Source organism: Eumetopias jubatus, unplaced genomic scaffold (assembly GCF_037043125.1).
Source record: "Eumetopias jubatus isolate StellerSeaLion01/CBP00866 unplaced genomic scaffold, mEumJub1_p1.0 scaffold_7, whole genome shotgun sequence".
Taxonomy (NCBI): domain Eukaryota; kingdom Metazoa; phylum Chordata; class Mammalia; order Carnivora; family Otariidae; genus Eumetopias; species Eumetopias jubatus.
Window position 1 is genome coordinate 142335613 of NW_028274813.1, and position 20004 is coordinate 142355616.

The 20004-nt window shown below is 44.4% G+C and overlaps 1 protein-coding gene across 2 annotated transcripts in view; it reads right to left on the minus strand.

Moving 5' to 3' along the window:
- The window catches only part of ATP10A (ATPase phospholipid transporting 10A (putative)), a 203779-nt gene that overhangs the window by 57201 nt on the left and 126574 nt on the right, over positions 1 to 20004 (minus strand). For both annotated transcript variants that reach the window (XM_088024973.1, XM_028087269.2), the window contains exons 3-5: positions 13607 to 13692; positions 1010 to 1116; positions 477 to 608 (exon numbers count right to left, since the gene is read on the minus strand). In XM_088024973.1, coding sequence (XP_087881099.1) covers positions 477 to 608; positions 1010 to 1116; positions 13607 to 13692 — 325 coding nt within the window. The remainder of the gene's footprint in view (positions 1 to 476; positions 609 to 1009; positions 1117 to 13606; positions 13693 to 20004) is intronic.

Genomic DNA, 20004 nt, shown 5'->3' on the forward strand with positions numbered 1-20004 from the left:
ACAGTGCCCTGCAAGGCACTCCCAAGGCAGCATACCAGGTCTGGAGGCCATCAGAGGCTGGATAGCACCACAGCCCATGTGCAATCTAACTGTTTCGGTTCTTCTTAAGACCCAGAGGCCTTTTTTCTCCTTTCCTCATGAAGTTCTCATGGGGAGCATTTGTGCTTCTCCTGCTAAATTATTCTCAGTTTATCACCAGGTTACTAATACTTCTTCTACTGGAATCATTATAACCAGTGTGATTAAACCATTCTTCCATCCAAGAAGTTGCAAATTTGAAAAATAACATTAACATTCATCTAGGCATCTCTAACATGGCCTGTGTGGATGCAAGCAGCCTTTGAGTCTAAGTGGATGACAAATGCGTGTTTTAACTTTAGAGTGCTGGGTCAGAATGAGTCGTCGGCAGCCCACTGGGGTCACCTGGAAGCTGTCCAGCAGTGCCCTCTTATTTGTGACCCACAAAGGAGACTTACCAACTGCAGAAAACAGAGACATAAAAACGAGGAGGAGGACACACCAGAGCACATCGCAGTTCATCTGCCTCTCAAGCTGGCTGCGCTTGTAACGGGGCCCACTGTTGTTCAGCAGAGCCTTGGTTTCATGTCCTGTACGGGGAGTGTGAGGGATGCGGTAAATCGGTGCCCAACAGCAGAGCGACGGTGCCCTGACTCCTGGACTGAAGGACAGTGCTGCCATCCAATCATACTTAGAGGATAAGCTCAGTCAAAACTGCAGGGTGTGAAATGAATCCCAAATACATAACCACCATGGAGAAACAATGGAAAGAAATAAGCTAAAATGCTGAGAGAGAACACTTTGGTTGAGCTACTATTAGAAATTTTGCTTCTTTCTGTTTTCTGGGTTTTCTAAATTTTTACAATGTCTTTGTGCTACTTTTATAATCAGAAAAGAAAAAAATAAAGAGCAAGGAGCAACGTTCAAGGACACACAGCATGGGTGGCAAGCCAGCAGTGTCTCGGACTGCGCATGCCACAGCCATGCCTACCTGCATAGATGACAATGCCGACAACAGCTTCTGTGTTTCTGATGGTACATCCTCGCAGCAGCAGGTTTTCTTTATACAGCCCGGCCTTTTTCCCGTTGTCGTGTATGCTGTTGAGGAACAGGAGGCAGGCATCACATGGATGCTTACATGCACCTTGCAGCTCAAGGAGCACTACCTTGGGGAAGGAAGGCCTGGACGCTGGGAACTCCAGGACTGGGTGGCTTGTCTCCGTGGATCTCTGCAAGAGCTGAGAGGGAGCTGGTGCTCACTCGTAACTGGGCTTCTAGAGGTTGCTCAACAGCCTGATGTTTGTTTTGTCCATGGGCTTTGTAAAATAGTAAGACAGATATGTCTGTGCCCCTTCTTCTTAACACAGGGCTCCTAAAAACCCTGGTCTGCGGGGGTGCTAGGAGGATCTTTTGTTCTAGTACTTAGTCTTTGACCCCAGTTCCCAGCATAGGACTCCTCAAACTCTTGTAATTTCCCAAGTGATAAGAGCACTAGGAGCATCTCTGAACCCAGTTTTTCCTGACAGAGGATACTACATCCTTTTTAATTTTCTGGGTGACAGGAGTATCTTTTGTTCTTATGAAGCCACTCTGGGTGGGCTCCTGGATGCGGTTTAGTCAGCAGAAAGACCAAACCATGACTAGAAACTTAAGAATTTTCAGCCTCACCTTTCATTCTCTAGAGAGTGCAGAGGGGCTGGAAATCAAGTTAATAATTGATCATGCCTATGTGATGAAGCCTCCATAAAATCCCAATAGTAGGGGGTTCAGAGAACTTCTGGATTGGTGAACACACAGAGGTGCTGGAAGAGTGGTATGCTCAGAGAGGGCACAGAAGCTCTGCACCCCTTCCCACATTCCTTGCTCATGCATCTCTTCTATCTGGCTGTTCACCTGTATCTTTTATCATATTGTTTTATAATAAACTGGTAAACAGTAAGCAAATTGTTTCCTGAGTTCTGTGAGATGCTCTAGCAAATTAATTGAACCTGAAAAGGTGATTACGGGAACCTCTGATTTATAGCAGATCAGTCAGAAGAACAGGTGACAGCATGGACTTGTAGTTGGCATCAGAAGTGAGGAAATCTTGTGGAACTGAGCCTTAACCTGTGAGATCTGACACAGTCTCCAGGGAGTGTCAGAATTGAGTTAAATTATAGGACACCCAGCTGGTGTCACAGAATTGCTTGATATGTAGGAAAAACCCACATGTATGAATTGGTGTCAGCATCAGGCTTGTTTTCATCACAGGGACAGACCACAGCTAGAAAGGGCAGACCTGGGAACTGTGAGACTGAGTGAGAAGTTGGCCAGGGAAGGTTGCTACTTGGTCTCGTGCCCACTTCCTGCTCATCATAGAGAACACTGCTTCTCATCAGTACCTTGTGTTGTCACAAATACACAAATTATTCTTTATAAGTTTTTATTTAAATTCCAGCTAGTTAACATCCAGTGTAATATTCCTTTCAAGTCTACAATATACAATACACTGTTATATACAGTATAACACCCTGTGCTCATCACAAGTGCACTCCTTAGTCTCCATCACCAATTTAACTCATTCCTCCTCCAACCTCCCCTCTGTTAACCATCAGTCTGTTCCTATAGTTAAGAGTCTATTTCTTGGTTTGCCCCTCTCTCTCTTTTTCTCCCCTATGCCCATTTGTTTCTTAAATTCCATACATGAGTCAAATCATATGGTATTTGTCTTTCTCTGACTTATTTCGCTTAGCATAATACACTCTAGCTCCATCCACATTAGCAAATAGCAAGATTTCTTTCTTTTTATGGCTGAGTAATATTCCTGTGTGTGTGTGTGTGTGTGTGTGTGTGTGTGTGTGTGTGTGTGTGTGTGTGTGTATTTCTTCTTTATCCATCAATTGATTGACCACTATTTGGCTATTGTAGATATGTTGTAGATACAGCCGTCATTATTTGGCTATTGTAGATATTGCGGCTATAAACATCGGGGGCATGTATCCCTTTGAATTAGTACTTTTGTATTCTTTGAGTAAATACCTAATAGTGCAATTGCTGGATCCTAGGGTAGTTCTATTTTTAAGTTTTTGAGGAACTTCCATACTGTTTTCCAGAGTGGCTACACCAGTTTGCATCCCCACCAACAGTGCAGGAATGTTCCTCTTTCTCCACATCTTCTCCAACATCTGTTGTTTCTAGTGTTGTTGATTTTAGCCATTCTGACAGGTATGACGTGATATCACATTGTAGTTTTGATTTGTATTTCCCTGATGAGTGAGTTGAGCATCTTCTCATGAGTCTATTGGCCATCTGCATGTATTCTTTGGAAAAATGTCCATTCATGTCTTCTGGACATTTTTAATTGGATTATTGGTTTTTGGGGTGTTGAGTTTAAAAAGATCTTCCAAGATTTTAGATACTAACCCTTCATCAGATATGTCATTCACAAATATCTTCTCCCATTCTATAGGCTACCTTTTAGTTTTGTTGATTGTTTCCTTTGCTGTGCAGAAGCTTTTTATCTTGATGATATCCCAATAGTTCATTTTTGGTTTTGTTTCCCTTGCTTAGGAGACATATCTAGTAAGAAGTTGTGACAGCTGATGCCAAAGTGGTTACTGCCTGTGCTCTCCTCTAGGATTTTAATGGTTTCCTGTCTCACATTTAGGTCTTTAATCCATTTTGAATTTATTTTTGTGTATGGTGTAAGAAAGTGGTCCAGTTTCATTCTTCTGCATATTGCTGTCTAGTTTTCTTAACACAATTTGTTGAAAAAACTCTTTTTTCCCTTGGATATTCTTTCCTGCTTTGTGAAAGATTAGTTGACCATAAGAGTTGTGGGTCCAATTCTATTCTCTTCCATTGATCTATGTCTGTTTTTGTGCCAGTACCATACTATCTTGACCCCTACAGCTTTGTAATATAACTTGAAGTCCAGAATTGTGATGCCTCCACCTTTACTCCTCTTTTTCAAGATTTCTTTGGCTATTTGGGGTCTTTTGTGTTCCATATAAAGTTTAGGATTGTTTTTTCTAGCTCTGTTAATACTGCTGTTGGTATTTTTTTTTAAGATTTTATTTATTTATTTGAGAGAGAGAGAATGAGGCGGGGGGAGGGTCAGAGGGCGAAGCAGACTCCCTGCTGAGCAGGGAGCCCAATACGGGACTCGATCCAGGGACTCCAGGATCATGACCTGAGCCGAAGGCAGTAGCTTAACCAACTGAGCCACCCAGGTGCCCCTGCTATTGGTATTTTGATAGGGATTGCATTAAATGTGTAGGTTGCTTTGGATAATAGAGACATCTTAACAATGTTTGTTCTTCTAATCCATGAACATGGACTGCTTTTCCATTTCTTTGTGTCCTCTTCAATTTCTTTCATCAGTGTTTTATAGTTTTCAGAGTACAGGTCTTTCATCTCTTTGGTTAGATTTACTCCTAGGTAACTTACTGTTTTGGTGCAATTGTAAATGGGATTGATTCCTTAATTTCTATTTCTGCTTCTTCATTATTGGTGTATAGAAATGCAACAGATTTAGAAAAGGGAATTGTATTAGTTTCAGCAATATTTTCTACATCCTTCTTATAGAAAGTCATGAAGTTATTAGAAATATTAATATATTAAATTTGAAATGTGGTAAATTCCATTTTATTAATTGGATTTCCTTGTTGTTTTGAGTAAGAGGGATAGTCCAAGTTTAAGGCACTGGTTTTCAAACTTGTCCTCTCGATCCACTAAAGATGGCCTCATCATCATCCATGCTGACCAGAATCACCCTATACTAGGATCACACTGGGACAGATCTGGTCCCGGAGCCTGATGAACACACAAGGGGAGGCCTTGGAGGCTTCCAGAACTAGAGCAGGGGCCCAGCCTAAGCTACCAGACAGTGCCTCTAAAGTGGACTTCAGAAAAGCCATCTTCTCGCATCATCAGTAGACAGTCTCCCCACCCCTCCCCGCCACACATAGCTGAGACTCCTCTGTGGTTCTTAAAGCTCACCAAGGACACCTGCAGGTATTTTCCCTCCCACCACCTCCTAACGCTTTGCCAGTGACATGGACAGAATTGTTCTGGGGAGTATAAAGTCAGAGGAAGTACACAAGGTTTCTGGGGAAATAATACTTGCTGCCACATCTGGACCCTGGTTGCTGTCATGAAGGGCAGGACACCATACAATCTCAGACACAATCCATGTTCTTCACAACCAGGGAAATGAATATATTTTCTGGTGAAGAAGAGAGGCTAAATCATAAAGAAAAAGCCAGAATTCATGCTAGGAGGATGTATTTTCCACAAGCCTGTTATTTAACTGATACAGCACCAATTCTTCTGGTGGCATGCAAGGAACACAGGAGAGTATTCAAACAACACTGTGTCAATGCCCCCTCCCCTTTGGCAACTCCAGGACAGGTTTTTCTTTAAAAAAGATTGAAGACTGGAAACCTCATTGTTGGCTAATACATCAGGACACCAGCATGCATAAGATGGTACACACAAAACACCATTCCCGTGTCTGGAATGAGAGGATGCCTGTGGCCACAGTTCTCTTGGCTGGACATGGAAACTATTTCTGAGGGACAATAGTAAAAAACAAACAGTTTGAGTCAAAGTTCCAGTCATGCTTATTCAGAATAAAAGATGAACTGAAGAGAAATGAGAAAAATATTTTATATTAAGCTTTCTTTGACATAACATACTTTCCAGCGATATTGTGCTTTCTAATCAGACCACACCAGACCAGAGCTGGTTACAAGGGGCTGCACAGCCCTATGAAGATTGCTGCCATAAGGACAGGCAGTTCATGGACAGGAATGGCCTTTCCTGAGTGGATGGCCCCTGTGTTAGAAGTGGGAGCAAGGCAGGCCAAGCTCCAGCAGGACAACTGGAGAACAAGGGAAAAGCTGAAGCCCTGCCTTGGACTTCTGAGAGGAAAAGTACTCTCTGGGGGCAACACAGACCCAGGGCCAAGCAGGGATGAGGCCTGATTCCAGGAAGATGCACCCCATTGAGTTGTTCTCAACACCTACCTCCCTATTATGGGTTGAGGTGTGCTCTCTGCCTTGGAATTCATTTGTTGAAGTCCTAACCCCCAGTATCTCAGAATGTGGCCATGTTTGGACATAGAGTCTTTAAAAATGAGGTCATACAGGGGAACCTCGGCTCAGTTGTTAAGCATCTGCCTTCAGCTCAGGTCATGATCCCAGGGTCCTGAGATAGAGCCCCAAATCTGGCTCCCTGCTCAGTGGGGATTCTGCTTCTCCCTCTCCCACTCCCCCTGCTTGTGTTCCCTCTCTCGCTGTGTCTCTGTCAAATAAATAAATAAAATCTTTTTAAAAAATGAGGTCATACAGATGAGCTCTACCCCTGTGACTGGTGTCCTTATAAAGAGAAATTTGGACACAGAGATAGACAAACGTAGAGGTTAAGACCACGTGAAGACACAGGAAGAAGAAGACCATTCGCACGTCAAGGAGAGAGACCTCAGGAGAAACCAGTCCTGCTGACACTGTGACCTCAGACTTCCAGCCTCCAGAAATGCGAGATAATAAATTTCTGTTGTCCAAGCTGCCTGGTCTATGGTAAGCCTGAACGAACTGACACATCCTTAAACATTTCATCTAAGCCTCTAGTTCAAGTCTCCTGGGCTCCTGACTCATCAAACCAATCTCTTCTAAATCAAAACTGTTCCAAAGTACAAGCATGATGAGAGAGCTCTTTGGTGAGAATGTCCTGTGCACTGGGAAGGGCCACGTGTAGGCTCCTGGGGAAATGGCAGAGTTCGGCTCACGAGCATTCGGCAGACTGCTCTTGCTCAGGAGATGTCAAGAGATGTCGTGTCTCCCTATGAGCACTTGCTGTTCATAATGAGTTTTGCGCATCAAGGCTCATTCCTCTGAGCATATGAAGGTGCTGACAGGGACCAGCAACAGGGTAGCAATCCATCAGTTCAAACACCTAGATGCAAGGTGTACTTGCTGCTGCCCAGTTGCCCCCAGGGCCACGGGCAGTAGGGTGCGAGTTCAGGGACCTTGGACAGCAGCCAGCAGTTCTTTCCTTCCCCAGCACCTGGGCCCTCCTCCCTGCTCCACCCCAGATAGTGGTCCACCCTCACTCTGGTCACCTGACTAGCATCCTCGTGTGCCCTTCTTGACCCCTCCTCCCTCATTTTTACACCCACTCAAATTGCAGTCCTTAATTTTACCCTCCTCACTGGTTATTTCTTGAATCCACCTCCTTCTCCCTCCATCTGTGCATCACCGCCCTAATTCAGGCTTTCAGGATTTCTCTGCTTAGAGCCTGTAACATACCCCTTGCTGGCCTGGATGCCACCAGCCTTGGTCCCTCCTATCCATTTCTCACACAGTCACCAGGGCAACCTTTCAGTGTGTGCATCTGAACTTTGCTTTCTCCTGGGTGCATCCTGTGAATGCCTTACTTCTTCATGCTTGACATACATGTCCCAGCCAATTCTGCAGCACCTTTGTGGGCCCTTCTTATCCAGGCTTTGGGCTCCAGCCACCTCACAGTGCACATCCTTCTACCCATGCTGCCTCTCATACCCATGTAGCTGGTTAGCCTGGAGGAGCATGGCCTGCTAGCCTGGACTCACATTTATAGCCTTCAGGAAGATTCTCTGGGTTAAGCTCCCCAGGCCCTGCAGCCAGGAAACTCTGCAGTATTCTTTGATGCCTCCTTGTTTGTGTCCACTTCTAAATATGAGCTCCTCAAATCTTATTCTGTTCAGCATTGCTGATGTCTACCTCAGAGCCTGGCAGATGCTGGAGGCTGCCTTGCCCTCAACTTTAGGTTGGGTCCATCCAATGGTTATGTCAGAAGGACAGGGGAGTGAACACAGGCAAGGGAGGATGAGGAGCTCATTCCTTGGCTCCTTTTGAGGAGTGAATCCTGGGTTGGGAATGTCCCTAGACCAAGGCTAGGAGGCTCTCCAGGTGACCCTCTTGACATGAGTCCAGGTGGCCACTCCTGCCCTGGGACCATTGGGCCTCACGGTGGTGACAGCTCAGCTGCTATGAACTCTCATGGCTCCACCCACTCCTGTTTCAAATGACGTTAGCAAAAAGACCGCCCTCCACTTAAGTGAATTTGAGTGTCAGATCTGTGGCCGAAGGGAACTCTGAGTCACAGAGGTAGGGAGAAAGAAATAATAGATAATTCCTTCCATGGCCAAACCCTGGGCAGAATTTTCTTTAAGATAATAGTTGCTCAGGTTTTTGTTTATCTAACCTAAGTGTAGAAATAACCCAATTGTGTGTTTTGTGACAATGGATTTTCTTGAGATGTAAATATGTCAATTAAAGGTGTCAAGGTAAAATAATTATTTTCCAGTTTTAATGAATCCATTTGGTACAGTTATAGTTCATCTTAATGCCTGGTCATTGGTAGTGAGTACATCTTGGACATAAGCCCACACATAGCTCTGTCCAGACACTGGGCTGGAGGAGTGAGGGCCCATGAGGGCTCTCCTACAACAGGTTCTGATTCTACCTCTTACAGGGTGACAGTGGTGATGGATCGTGTCATCTGCAGGGTAGGGAGGCTACCCCAACAAGCATGCCCAGGTTTGCAATGGCAGGTTTCCAGCCCTATGTGGTCATATAAGGCTCTGCAGCATGCAGGGAGGGAGCTCAGGACTTACTCTGTGGAAGACTTTGGGATCAGAAATGGAACCTGGGTTTACAATTTGAAATGGAATTTTACACCAGACTAAACCAACCAACCTCTCTGCTTTATTCCTAAAGGCAAATGAAAGTGTTTGATTGGTGGCTTCAAAGGTCACCCACCATATGCCATGACATTGGCTGAGCACAGCTGAACAAGGTGCCCTGAGCTGCTGGGGCACTTGGCCACTGAGCTGGTATCCATTCACAGGGGTCTCTCTGGGCTGCAGTGCCTTAGGGCAGGGAGAGGGCACCCGTAGGGGTGAAGAACAGGATTTCACTAGTTTTTAACTGTGGGATTGTATTAAACAACAGTGAGGATTAAGGTTGATGCTCACTTGAATAATGAAGCTCCTAACACTTTTTTTTTTAAATTTTAACAGCTTGAAATACATTTCACTTACCATAAAATTGACCCGTTTAAAGTGTATGGTTAAGCATTTTGTTTTTGTTTTTTTGTTTTTTGTATATTCACGGAGTTGTGCAGCTATCACTACCAGCTAATTTTAGAACATATTCATCACCCCAAAAAGAAACCCCATACCCACTGGCAGTCACCCCCATTCCCCTTCCACTCCTAAACCCTGGCAATCACTAATGTACTTTCTATCTCTAAAAACATTCCTAGTGAAGACATTTCATCGCAGTGGAATCACATACCATGGCTAACACCACTCTCTTGCATGACGTGTTCTAATTCACCTCATGCTTCCTTCACAGATAGTTAAAAGATTATTTGAATTGTTGCCCTGCACACAGTGAATTTCTTTCTTTCTTAATTTCAAAATACATGATCTTACTTTTTGTTGGGATATTTTAAGCTTATCTTAGAGTTTCTGTATTTTCTTACCTGTATACTAATAAAAACAGTTAAAAAAAAAGAAAAAAATAATTCACCTTATGCTTCACCCATACTCTTTTCCTCCAGTCTCATGTCAGCCACTGTTATTTCCAGCATTAGGAGGAAGCCACATTCAGAAATGCAGAATAATTTGCCCAGTGAGTGGGCAAAGCTAGAATTCAGACTTGGGTCTTTTTGTTGTAAACCCAAGCTTAGGTCTCTTTAAGTGCAAATGGCTGAAGTTTTGAGTTCAGATTGGCTGGTCCAAATATGAGTGAAACTGGTATTGCTGGTATAAATGGCAGCTGGGCTTGGCCTGGGCTCCCCGGCTGGAGTGAGGCTACAGAGCAGCAGGTCAAGGCTGCTGACACAGAGCTGAGTCAAGGCTAAAGGGAGGCCATCCTCAGCAGATAATGAAATCCAGCAAGCCAGCAAACCAGGGAACTGGCTGCTGATCTGCTCCCTGGGTCTGAACTGCAGATCTATCACCCAAGTTAGGCCCAGCCCTGAGCATAAGGACCAGTATGGGAACTGGGTTCTCCCTTCTCTCAGGGGAGGAACAGGCCCCTCCCCTGACACTCCAGTTACCTGCCCTCCACTCCCTTCACTCTTCCTGGAGCACTTCAGCCTGGCTGGGGGGCAGGGCTGCGCATGCTGGTTGCACCACAGAGGCACCAGAGGGAGAAACTTTAATACACAGTCACCTGTGCCCCACTCCAGAGACCCTGCCTGAGTTGGCCTGCTGGGAGAGAGGCCCATCGGCACCCTGATCTTCCAGTGACCAATCCAAAATACCTGGCTTGGTAGAAATGGTAAATCACAATTAAACAACAGTCTAGGTATGCACTGGTCTGAACTGGCAGCACCTAGACTAGCAGGATTTGGGACCAGGCTCAGAGGTGAGCCTCAGTGCAGGACAATTTGTTGGAGAAAGTAAGGAGAAAGCATGGCAAACCTAGAAAGCAGAGTGGGGAAAGATTCATGCAGCAGGGTGTTGCCCTTCTTTCCTTTCTTTCTTGGGAGATGAGCCAGTGAGGTCACTCATGTTAGGAACATTTGTTGGAGAAGGTGAGTAAGCCTGGCTGGCTGTGGGCCAAACTGACGCCCACTCAAGCAGCCATCTTCCAAAGAAAGAAGTGGCTGGGGGGCCAAGTCAGCTGAGGGTTGGGCATGGAGGTGGTGCAGGTGCTGCGGGTGAGCAAAGAACCAAGGGATGCTACCCCTCATTGATCACCAACTTCCCACAACCTGAAAGTCAGCATTGCCCACATGGAGATCTCCACCAGCCTAGCTTTTTGTTATCTTCTCTTTTCCTAATAAAAGTCCTTCCCCTTTCTTTGAGGCTTTTATCTCTGGCCCTGTTCCTCCTTTTTAAGACATGTTTCTAGAAAGAGTAGTGGAAAAATATAATTCTCCTTCTATCTCCTGCAATCTGGACTCTGCCCCTCTGCATCTACACTCCGATGGTGTGGCCCTCCCGTTCCTTGGGCTGCCCCTGGAGTGTGGCATGCAGATCTTTCCTGAATGTCCCTGTTCTGCCTCCACCATTGTACATTGCCCATGGAACCACACCCCTATCACACCCAAGGATGCTCGGTCCTGACTGTGAGGTTGTTCTGTCTTTATTCCTTTCCTTTCCTCCCTAGCCCTCTGTTTCATGTTCCCAGGCCCCTTCCCTGACTTCATACATGACCTCTGGGCAGAGGGTCCTCAAATCTTCATCTTTAGCTCCTACTCCCCTGAAGTTCTGGCACACATTCACTCCACCTGAGGCACTTGCCAGCTCCTCAAATTCAGGAAATCTCAAAACACCATTCCCTTCCTTCTATGGCTTTTCCTAATATACACACTGAAGACAAATCACCCTCCCTCTCCAACTGGACCTCTTCCCCTGGATACATTCGTGTTCTCACTTATACTTCTCTCCTGATCCTTTCATCTCCATGCTCTGTGGTATTATCTGTAAAAGTAATATTAACAATAGCAGCAATGACCGTAATAGTGGCAAATATTTATAAAGCACCCTTCTGAAAGCTTTCTGGTATTAAACTGATTAAACTTTGCCCCAAGGACTTGAGGGGGCTCCCGTGATCCTCCCCATTATACAGATGAATAAAGTTAAGCAGATTGCCCAAGTTTATCTAGCTAGAAAGTGTGGGCTCCAGAGCTTGCCAGCCTCAGCACGAAGCTGGACTTTTTTAATATGCCTATGATGAAAGTAGTTCCTAGAGGGCAGGACTGACAGCTGCTGACTTAGGGTTGAATCCCCTTCAGTGTTAATCCAATTCAAGAGCAGGCAAAAAGTGTGAGAATAGTCATCAGAGCACAGGAGTCCTGCATCTTTCAGGGGCTTTGGAGGAACCCTCACAGAAGAGAAGACAGACCATAAGAGAGGAGTACAGTCTTTGGTAAAGGATGTCTACGCTTTTTCTTTGGTAGAGTTGGCCCTCCAAAATTACCCTATGAGCAAGAATGTGCATAGACTATTCTCCCTAGAGGATGCCTTCACCACCCTTCAAGGTGGTTATTTCAGGGTCTTTGGAAACCCAGCATCTGCTCCATTTAGCTGATGTGGCCATGGAGATTCACAGGGGTGCTGAGAATGGTGCCATGTGTGAAGTCCAGGGGACAATGGATCAGTGGGCCTACAGAAGACGGCCCAGGGGGCCATGGGAGGGTGGAAAATCCACAGCAGCCAAGTTATATATGAGTAGTTGAGTATTCTCCCTCTAAATTTTACATACTACATTTTAACATTTTTCTTAATGAATTTTATCTTCTTTTAATTGGTTCCTTTAAGGGGTGACCTAACATTTTCCAAATTCTGATCTTCAGACATGGATCAGCAATTTTGGTGTGTGACTGGGTCCTCTCTTGGCAGCACCCACATTTCACCGTTTACTATTAAAACTTTTCATTCATTGATCACCCCGCAGTATGACAGGAAGTCTACTGTGCGTGGGCACACTCAACAATGCTGGATGTGCCAGTGAACCCGAAGATTCAAACATACGCTGAGAGGTCTTGGAAATGGAGCCCACTTCCAGAAGCAGAGCACCCTGCCTTACCCCCACATGTCTGTGGGGCCACGCTGTGCCTGGACCACAAAGCAGTTAGACCGGTCAGCTCGCACCTCAGGCGGGAAAGCCAGCAGAGAGAAGGCCCCAAATTCTCCACACAGGAGACCCAAGTCTGGGAGAGCAGACTAAGGCCCCAAGAGGCCAACCAGCGAGTCAGGGTAGGCCAAACCTAAAGTCCTCCATATTCTTGCACACACATCACATTCATTCTCTGTGAGGCTGCCCCCAACAGCTGTGGCACCCAACTCATCAACTCCATGCTGACACTCCCTCTCCTCTGCCATTTTTCCCCCCGAGCCAACCGACTACACACACATACACAAATTATTATTATTGAAATTTCTGAATGAACATGAAAGTAGAGAGACTAGCAAATATTTCCCACGTACCCACAGCCCAGCTTCAGCATGCCAATCCTGTCATTTATCCACCTTTTTTGTCTTTCCCTTTTGGAGCAAGGGATTGAACTATTTGACACGTTATATACTGTACTTATTTTTTTGTTTGTTTATTGTCTCTCTTTTCCCCAAACTAGAATGAAATAAACATGAAGGTAGTATTTTTTTTTTTTTTTTTTTTTTTTACTAGTCATTTCACAGCATCACTCTCAGAGCCCTCAACAGGGCTATCATGCAGCAGAGGCTCAACAAATAGTCAGTGACTGAATACCTAAGTGAATGAATGAATGAGCTGCCCAGCCAGGCTCCTCCTGGGTGGCCCCCATGCTTCCATTTAATGGGGCCATGTGCAGTGCACCATACTTCCCTTGTTCCTCTCACCCTACCCAGGCCAGCTAGAGGAAGGAAAGGCAGTAATTATTCATCATAGGCAGTGTGGGCAAGTTTCTACTGCTGACAGGATCTTACAAACCGGTCCCATAAGAACCAAGAAGGCTCAGATATGGGCAACATTCCTAAAAGGCTACACATTGGGCAAAAAATATTAAATGTGTATTTTTGAACTGTGCGTGACAGAACAGCAAGCTCAGGCATATGTACAATACTCACATGCAACCACGAAACCTAGTCAGGTCGTTGTTTGGCTTCTCACACTCGATTACGCTGGTGAACATCAAAGGATTGAATTCGGTTACCTAAAATAAGAGCACGCATACATTAGAGAAATTTGGGTTCTGACTGTTCCATTCTAAAAGGCACTTGCTCTTCTGTCTCACATCTACGTGAGGTAGGGAAATTTCATGGAAGGAGTCTGCCCAGAAACCTCTGCAGAATACCAATGCTCACAGAGCGCTTAGCTCATGCTTTCTCACTTTTATACTGAATGATAACTGATGATTGTAGAATGAATAGCAATTAGTAGAACAGTACTGGTGAGTAAGTGAGCTGGAAAGGATTATAGCTCTAATGAAAATAAGAGAATATGAGATAACAACAAAGGAAGCCACTAATGATTGAAAGGGATGAATGAATTTTTTGAAACAGACCAGCACCTTCCAATTTCCTAAACAGATTAGAGAAGCAAATTCCATCTGGAAAATAGGAACTTATAACAAAATGACATTTCCTCAATGTGCACTAAAAATTGTGCACAGATATTTAATGAAATACATTTAAATAGCCGATGGGTAAGCCAACAATTTCTTCATTATTCTACTTGAAAAATGACAGCTCACCACAAAATCTCTCATTGAGAATTCTGCCACTGAGAGATGTAACACTGCCATAAACCATATGACCAGATCAGGAGTGGAGAGAGGGAAGGGAGAAGAAAGGAGGAAGGGAGGAAGAAAAATGGGAGGGAAATGCAGGGAATAGACCTTTAGTATAAATAACTATCATTAATGGATTTTTTTTTTTTTAATCAGCTCTCATTGCTCAGGCTTGTCATTCTTTTTTTCTCTACCAAGAGTCACAACATGGTGAAAAGTTGAACTGTCTTTGCTCACACAAGTAAATCATCACACAAAAAGTGCAAGTGGTTAAAAATTATAGCAAAGGCATAAACGCTGTTAACACCACCCCAGGTGATTATGACTCTAACACAACAATGTAGTTTCCAGCACAGAATACAGCCATAAAGGTAATTACTCAAACATCAGTTCTTACTGTTTTCGAGTGCATCGTGCACATTAAAAAGAGAACTCATTGGATAATAGTAGCTCAATTCTGCCTTCAGCTCAGGTCATGATTCCAGGGTCCTGGGATCGAGTCCCTCATCGGGCTCCTTGCTCAGCAGGGAGCCTGCTTCTCCCTCTCCCACTCCCCCTGCTTGTGCTCGCTCTCTCGCTGTGTCTCTCTCTGTCAAATAAATAAATAAAATCTTTAAAAAAATTAAAAAAAATAAAAGCCTCTTCCTGAAGTTTAATTAGCCATCAGCCCTGTTCCCCTTGGACTGAAATGGCCTCTGGCTCTATTTCTAGAGTGAGGCCATGTTTCAAGCTGCCCTGTGTTCATTTAAAGCCATGTGAAGTATCTTGGAGCCAGTTGGTCGCCTTTTCCAAGGCAGACATCAGCAGATGCAGCATCCAGGGTAGCCATGAAGGGACTGAGTTCCACAGCACACCAGGATTATTCTTGGCAGACAAGGAGGGTGCACTTAAAATACTCTGTCTCTGTTTGTTATTCTTTCTCTCTAAGAAAAATGTAATGCGAATGGCTCAGAAATGGTAGGACATTCCGTCTCTGGACTCCAGTGCTGCATTCGTACCATTCTATCAATAACCATGTTCCTTGGGGAATGTGCACATCCAGGGCACAGGTTGCCTGGTTTCATCTGCTTCATCTGGAATTGGGGAGAATTTTGAGGATTTTTAGAATCAGAGGGATCTTCAGAGACTGTTATAACTGAATTGTGTAACCACCCCACACCCACCCCATGCCCCAGAATCCATATGTTGAAGTCCTAACCCCCAGAACCTCATAATGTGACCACACGGGATCTTTAAAGAGATAATTAAGTTAAGTTAAAATGAAGTCATTAGGGTAAGCTCTAATACAATTTGACTGGTATCCTTATAAGAGGAAATTTGGATATAGACACACACCAAAGGACAATCATAAAAAGAAAAAGGGAAGAGATGGCCGTCTACAAGCCAAGGAAGGGTTTCTGAGAAGAAACCGACCCTGTGGAGACATTGGTCTGGACATCCAGCTTCCAGAACTGTGAGAAAGTGAATTTCTGTTGTTTAAGCCACTTAGACTGTGGTATTTTGTTATAGCAGCTCTAGCAAACTAATGCAGAGACCATCTTTGAGTTTCTCATTTAGAAAAGGTTTCACATGCAGAAATTTTGGATGGGAAAATTCTACATACATTGATTGATTGTTTCTATATAAACTGACAATATAATAATACGCCATTTAAGAAATATATTTATCTCTCCGTCCACTCATCTACCTACCCATCTGCTTCATTCTAAACTGGCTTCAAGGTCATGCCCTCAACACCATCATCAGCCAAACTTTTGCCAAACCTGCCTCCTGGAGCATGGACAGAGTTACAGGACCCCAACCCACCCTTCCATTCTGAGCTTGCTAACTCCATTAAAAAAAAAAAAAAAGGCACTTCCTCTTGCGGAAGATGAAAAAAATTCTGGAGGGAGGTAGATGATAATAATGGTTACACAACAATGTGAATAAAATTAATGTCACAGAACTGTACACTTAAAAATGGTTAAAATGGTAAATTGTGTGCTATATATATTTTACCACAACAAAAAAAGTTACATACATTGAGAACTGAGTGTGAAGAAACAAATTACTCATCAAGTAGAACATAGCCCGGAAAACCAGGGATTTCAATACAAATCAGAAAGCACCACGCATGCATAAGTAATTCCTGGGGGCACCACTCTACTGCATCACCTGCATCACTGTCACCAATTACTATTTTTTGATAGTTTGCTAAATGCCAGGCCTTGTGCTAAGTGCTATTCACCACCATTCAGGGCAGGGTTGGTTTTCATGCTACCTTTAATTTAGGGTGATTAAGGACCATGCCTAAAGTCATGCCCAAGGTCAGGAGGCCTTTAAGTAACTGATAGCAGTTCCTCAGCCTCTAAGACATCCAGCTCCGCCACTGACACTAAGATTATCCTACTTTAACAGGAGATGATGATACTGTTACCATATATAAGCCAGAAAGTGTATAATTCTACAGAAAATTTCAAAGATATTAAACATGTTTTTAAGTTTTAATGTTTTTAAAAACATGCTTCCTATTAAATATATCCTCGTCTGATTATTGATACCTACACCCTTCCCATCTTCAGCAATGCCTGTGGATGTGGAGTTATAGCAGAGTTCACCCAAAAATGGAGTAAAAACAAATCAGGAGACTTGGGATTTGAAGTTTAATAAATATGAGCAAGGCAAGAGAGAGCTTTTAGACTTGGATCTCTGAGGTCTCTGGACCTCTATGAATCCACCAATCCACAGAATGCAGAGGGGGGTTTAATTCACGCCCATGCTTGTGACAGCCTCAGGACTGGGAGTTGCTGCAGAAGCAGCAGTACCTCTTGAGAGTGCTCTCACACATGTAGGCCCTCTAAGTGAAGCTGCCGGCCCTCTGCAGCAACCGCCACAGCACACCAAGCATCTTGGGCCAAGCGCAGCTGATGACATCACTCACTGCAGAGCAGGCATGTCCAAACAAGTACCTTATTGGCAATACTTTCTGCAGCTATACTCTGAATATTTCTCCAGCTTCTCTGGACAAAGTGATTCGATCTTATTACATGAAAAGGAAGAGGCAGGGCAGTGACACAGGAGAGAGCTCTGCCCCTGAACTTGCATTTTTGTTAGAAACTGCAGCAGCCAAGAGCCTAATGAGCCAAGTCACTGCAGCAGATGGTCCCTCCTTCAGATGCCCAGTGCTGATCACCCCTCATGCTCAGCACCCCCTCCAGGTAGAACACGTAGCTATGCAGGTGCATGCCCCCTGTTCAATCACATGGGGGAGGCATGATGTCTAACTGAGCAGTACTGAGACTGTTTACTGAATGAAGGCTTGATTCACAGGGAAGAGTCTGTTACCAATCTTATATTTCACATTTGCATTAAACGAATTGCTAATAACTATTTAGTAAAAGTGAAAGTGCACTTCCTCCAACCTAAAACAAAAACAGTGATATCTAAAAGGACATTTTCAGTCCATTAAAGTAGACACCATTATTTTTTATCATAAGAAGAGTGAAGTGAACCAGTTTACACTTTTTGAAAATAGGATAAGCACATGCTTCCAGAGACCCCAGCAGCTCTACATGTAGAGATTTCAGAGTGAAGCTGTCTGTCCTGGTCTCTGGATGACATGGTCCCAGAGAAGCCTGGTGAGAGAAGCCCAGCAAAAATTGACAAGACAAAGAAAACAAACATGCTCCTTCTGTCCTCTGCACCTGGGACCCTGTCCTGAAAATGTCCTTTGTGTCACCTGTCATGATGCAACTAGTCACAAGGGACTCAGGGTTTCCCCTCTACTTCCAGCCTCAACATCACCACCCTACATCGGCCTTCAAAGGCTGATGACCGCGGCCATCTGGGTGGCTCAGTTGGTTGAGCATCCAACTCTTAATTTCAGCTCAGGTCATAATATCAGGGTTGTGAGATTGAGCCCCAAATTGGGCTCCCTGCTAAATGGGAGTCTGCTTCTTTCCCTCTCCCTCTGCCCCTCCCCCCCACAGCTAGCATGTACTCATGCTCTCTCTATATATAAAATAAATAAATCTTTACAAAAAAATTTTACAAAGACTGATTACCCTGTATTAGCTGCTGCCATACGGGATGAAATTCACATCCCAGTGTAGCAGCCAGGCTCTTCCCAAGGTTGGCTGCCACTCCCCCACCTCCTATTCCTGCTACTTGGAATGTCAGGCTCAGACCTTTCTGCATGGTTTCCTTTGCCCTCCCACCCTGGCTAACTGCCTCCTGCATTTCAAGAAGTGACAGCCCCTTGCCCTTGGTAGGACAGGCAGGTGAAACTGCTGCGAACTTGCTGGTTTCATTCTTGTTTCACCGACTTCTGGTTCCCTGAGAACAGGAGCTCTATGCCCTGGAGACCAGCACAGAGCCTGGTGCACGCATGGCCCAGGGTGATGGGTGCTTATTTTGCAAGGATCTCATATAACGTAAGCTTCCAAACAGACCTAGAGCTCCATGCTGGGCTCTTGTGGTCTAGAACCTCTGCCTGCTAGGTGTTCTCTCACCTGGTGCTGAGACAAAAAGGACTGTCGAGGGGGCTGGTAGGGCTTCTCGGTGTTTCAGAAACCCAGTCCCTCTTCGGTGCAAGTGCATTTCACTTAGTAGCAATGTAAAAGAATTTTTTTCACGGCCTCTAATCTAGCTGCTTATTTATTAACAAAGGGTGAACGATATCTGAATTAACTTAGGCAAAGCATTTTAACCTAAATTAATGGAATAATTATACTCGAACCCCTTTGTTGTGCATTTTTAATCCAATTTATATTTACCACATGACTTTTCAGTGCTGTGGGTATTCAAAGGAGGGCAGATAGCCCAATACTACACAAGCAAATGAACAAATAAATGAATAAATTTACTTATTTACTGCAAAGATTGTATTGCCAAATCAATATTTTCATATAGTTAACCTGAAATGGGAAAGTAATAGTCCGTCTTGTCCACGAATGTGTCCCCGGCACACAGTCAGTACTCAATCAATCAAAAAATAAAAACCTGAATGAAACTGTAGGCATTCTGGTACTGGTAGCAGGAGAAGTCAAACATATAAGGAGCCTTGGGCGCCTGGGTGGCTCAGTTGGTTAAGCGACTGCCTTCAGCTCAGGCCATGATCCTGGAGTCCCGGGATCGAGTCCCACATCGGGCTCCCTGCTCAGCAGGGAGTCTGCTTCTCCCTCTGACCCTCTTCCCTCTCGTGCTCTCTATTTCTCATTTTCTCTCTCTCAAATAAATAAATAAAATCTTTAAAAAATATAAGGAGCCTTAAATCAAATTAATCTTTTTTCTAATCACTTTCATAGATTCAGCGTTACACTAGGAGTTTATGCCCTGATACAAATGATCACAAAACACATTTATATAACTATTCACTCTATAGTTGCCATAGATGTGATTATAATATCCAACATGACCTAAGTGCTTACGTAGGTTGGTGCTGCAGCCCATGAGGAAGCACTGGATGGCATGTAGTACAGCTCATGATGGTTTCTGTGAGTGCCATACTCCTCCCTGATGCCACGGTCATCCCCAGGGAAACAAAGCTAGCCAGGACCATGGGAGGGGCATAACGGCCTCAGCAAGCCTTACAGGAGGCTTCTGGAAGCTCAAAGCCTTTGACAGCTCATAGAAACACTGATCAAGGGGTATCTAATTTGCTGCCTTCTTTTTCTAATGCAAAATTTCCTGTCCTAAGTACAAGGATCAGGTGGACCTCTCTTTGTTTGAAAGCAGAAAGCCAGCCTTGCCCTCATT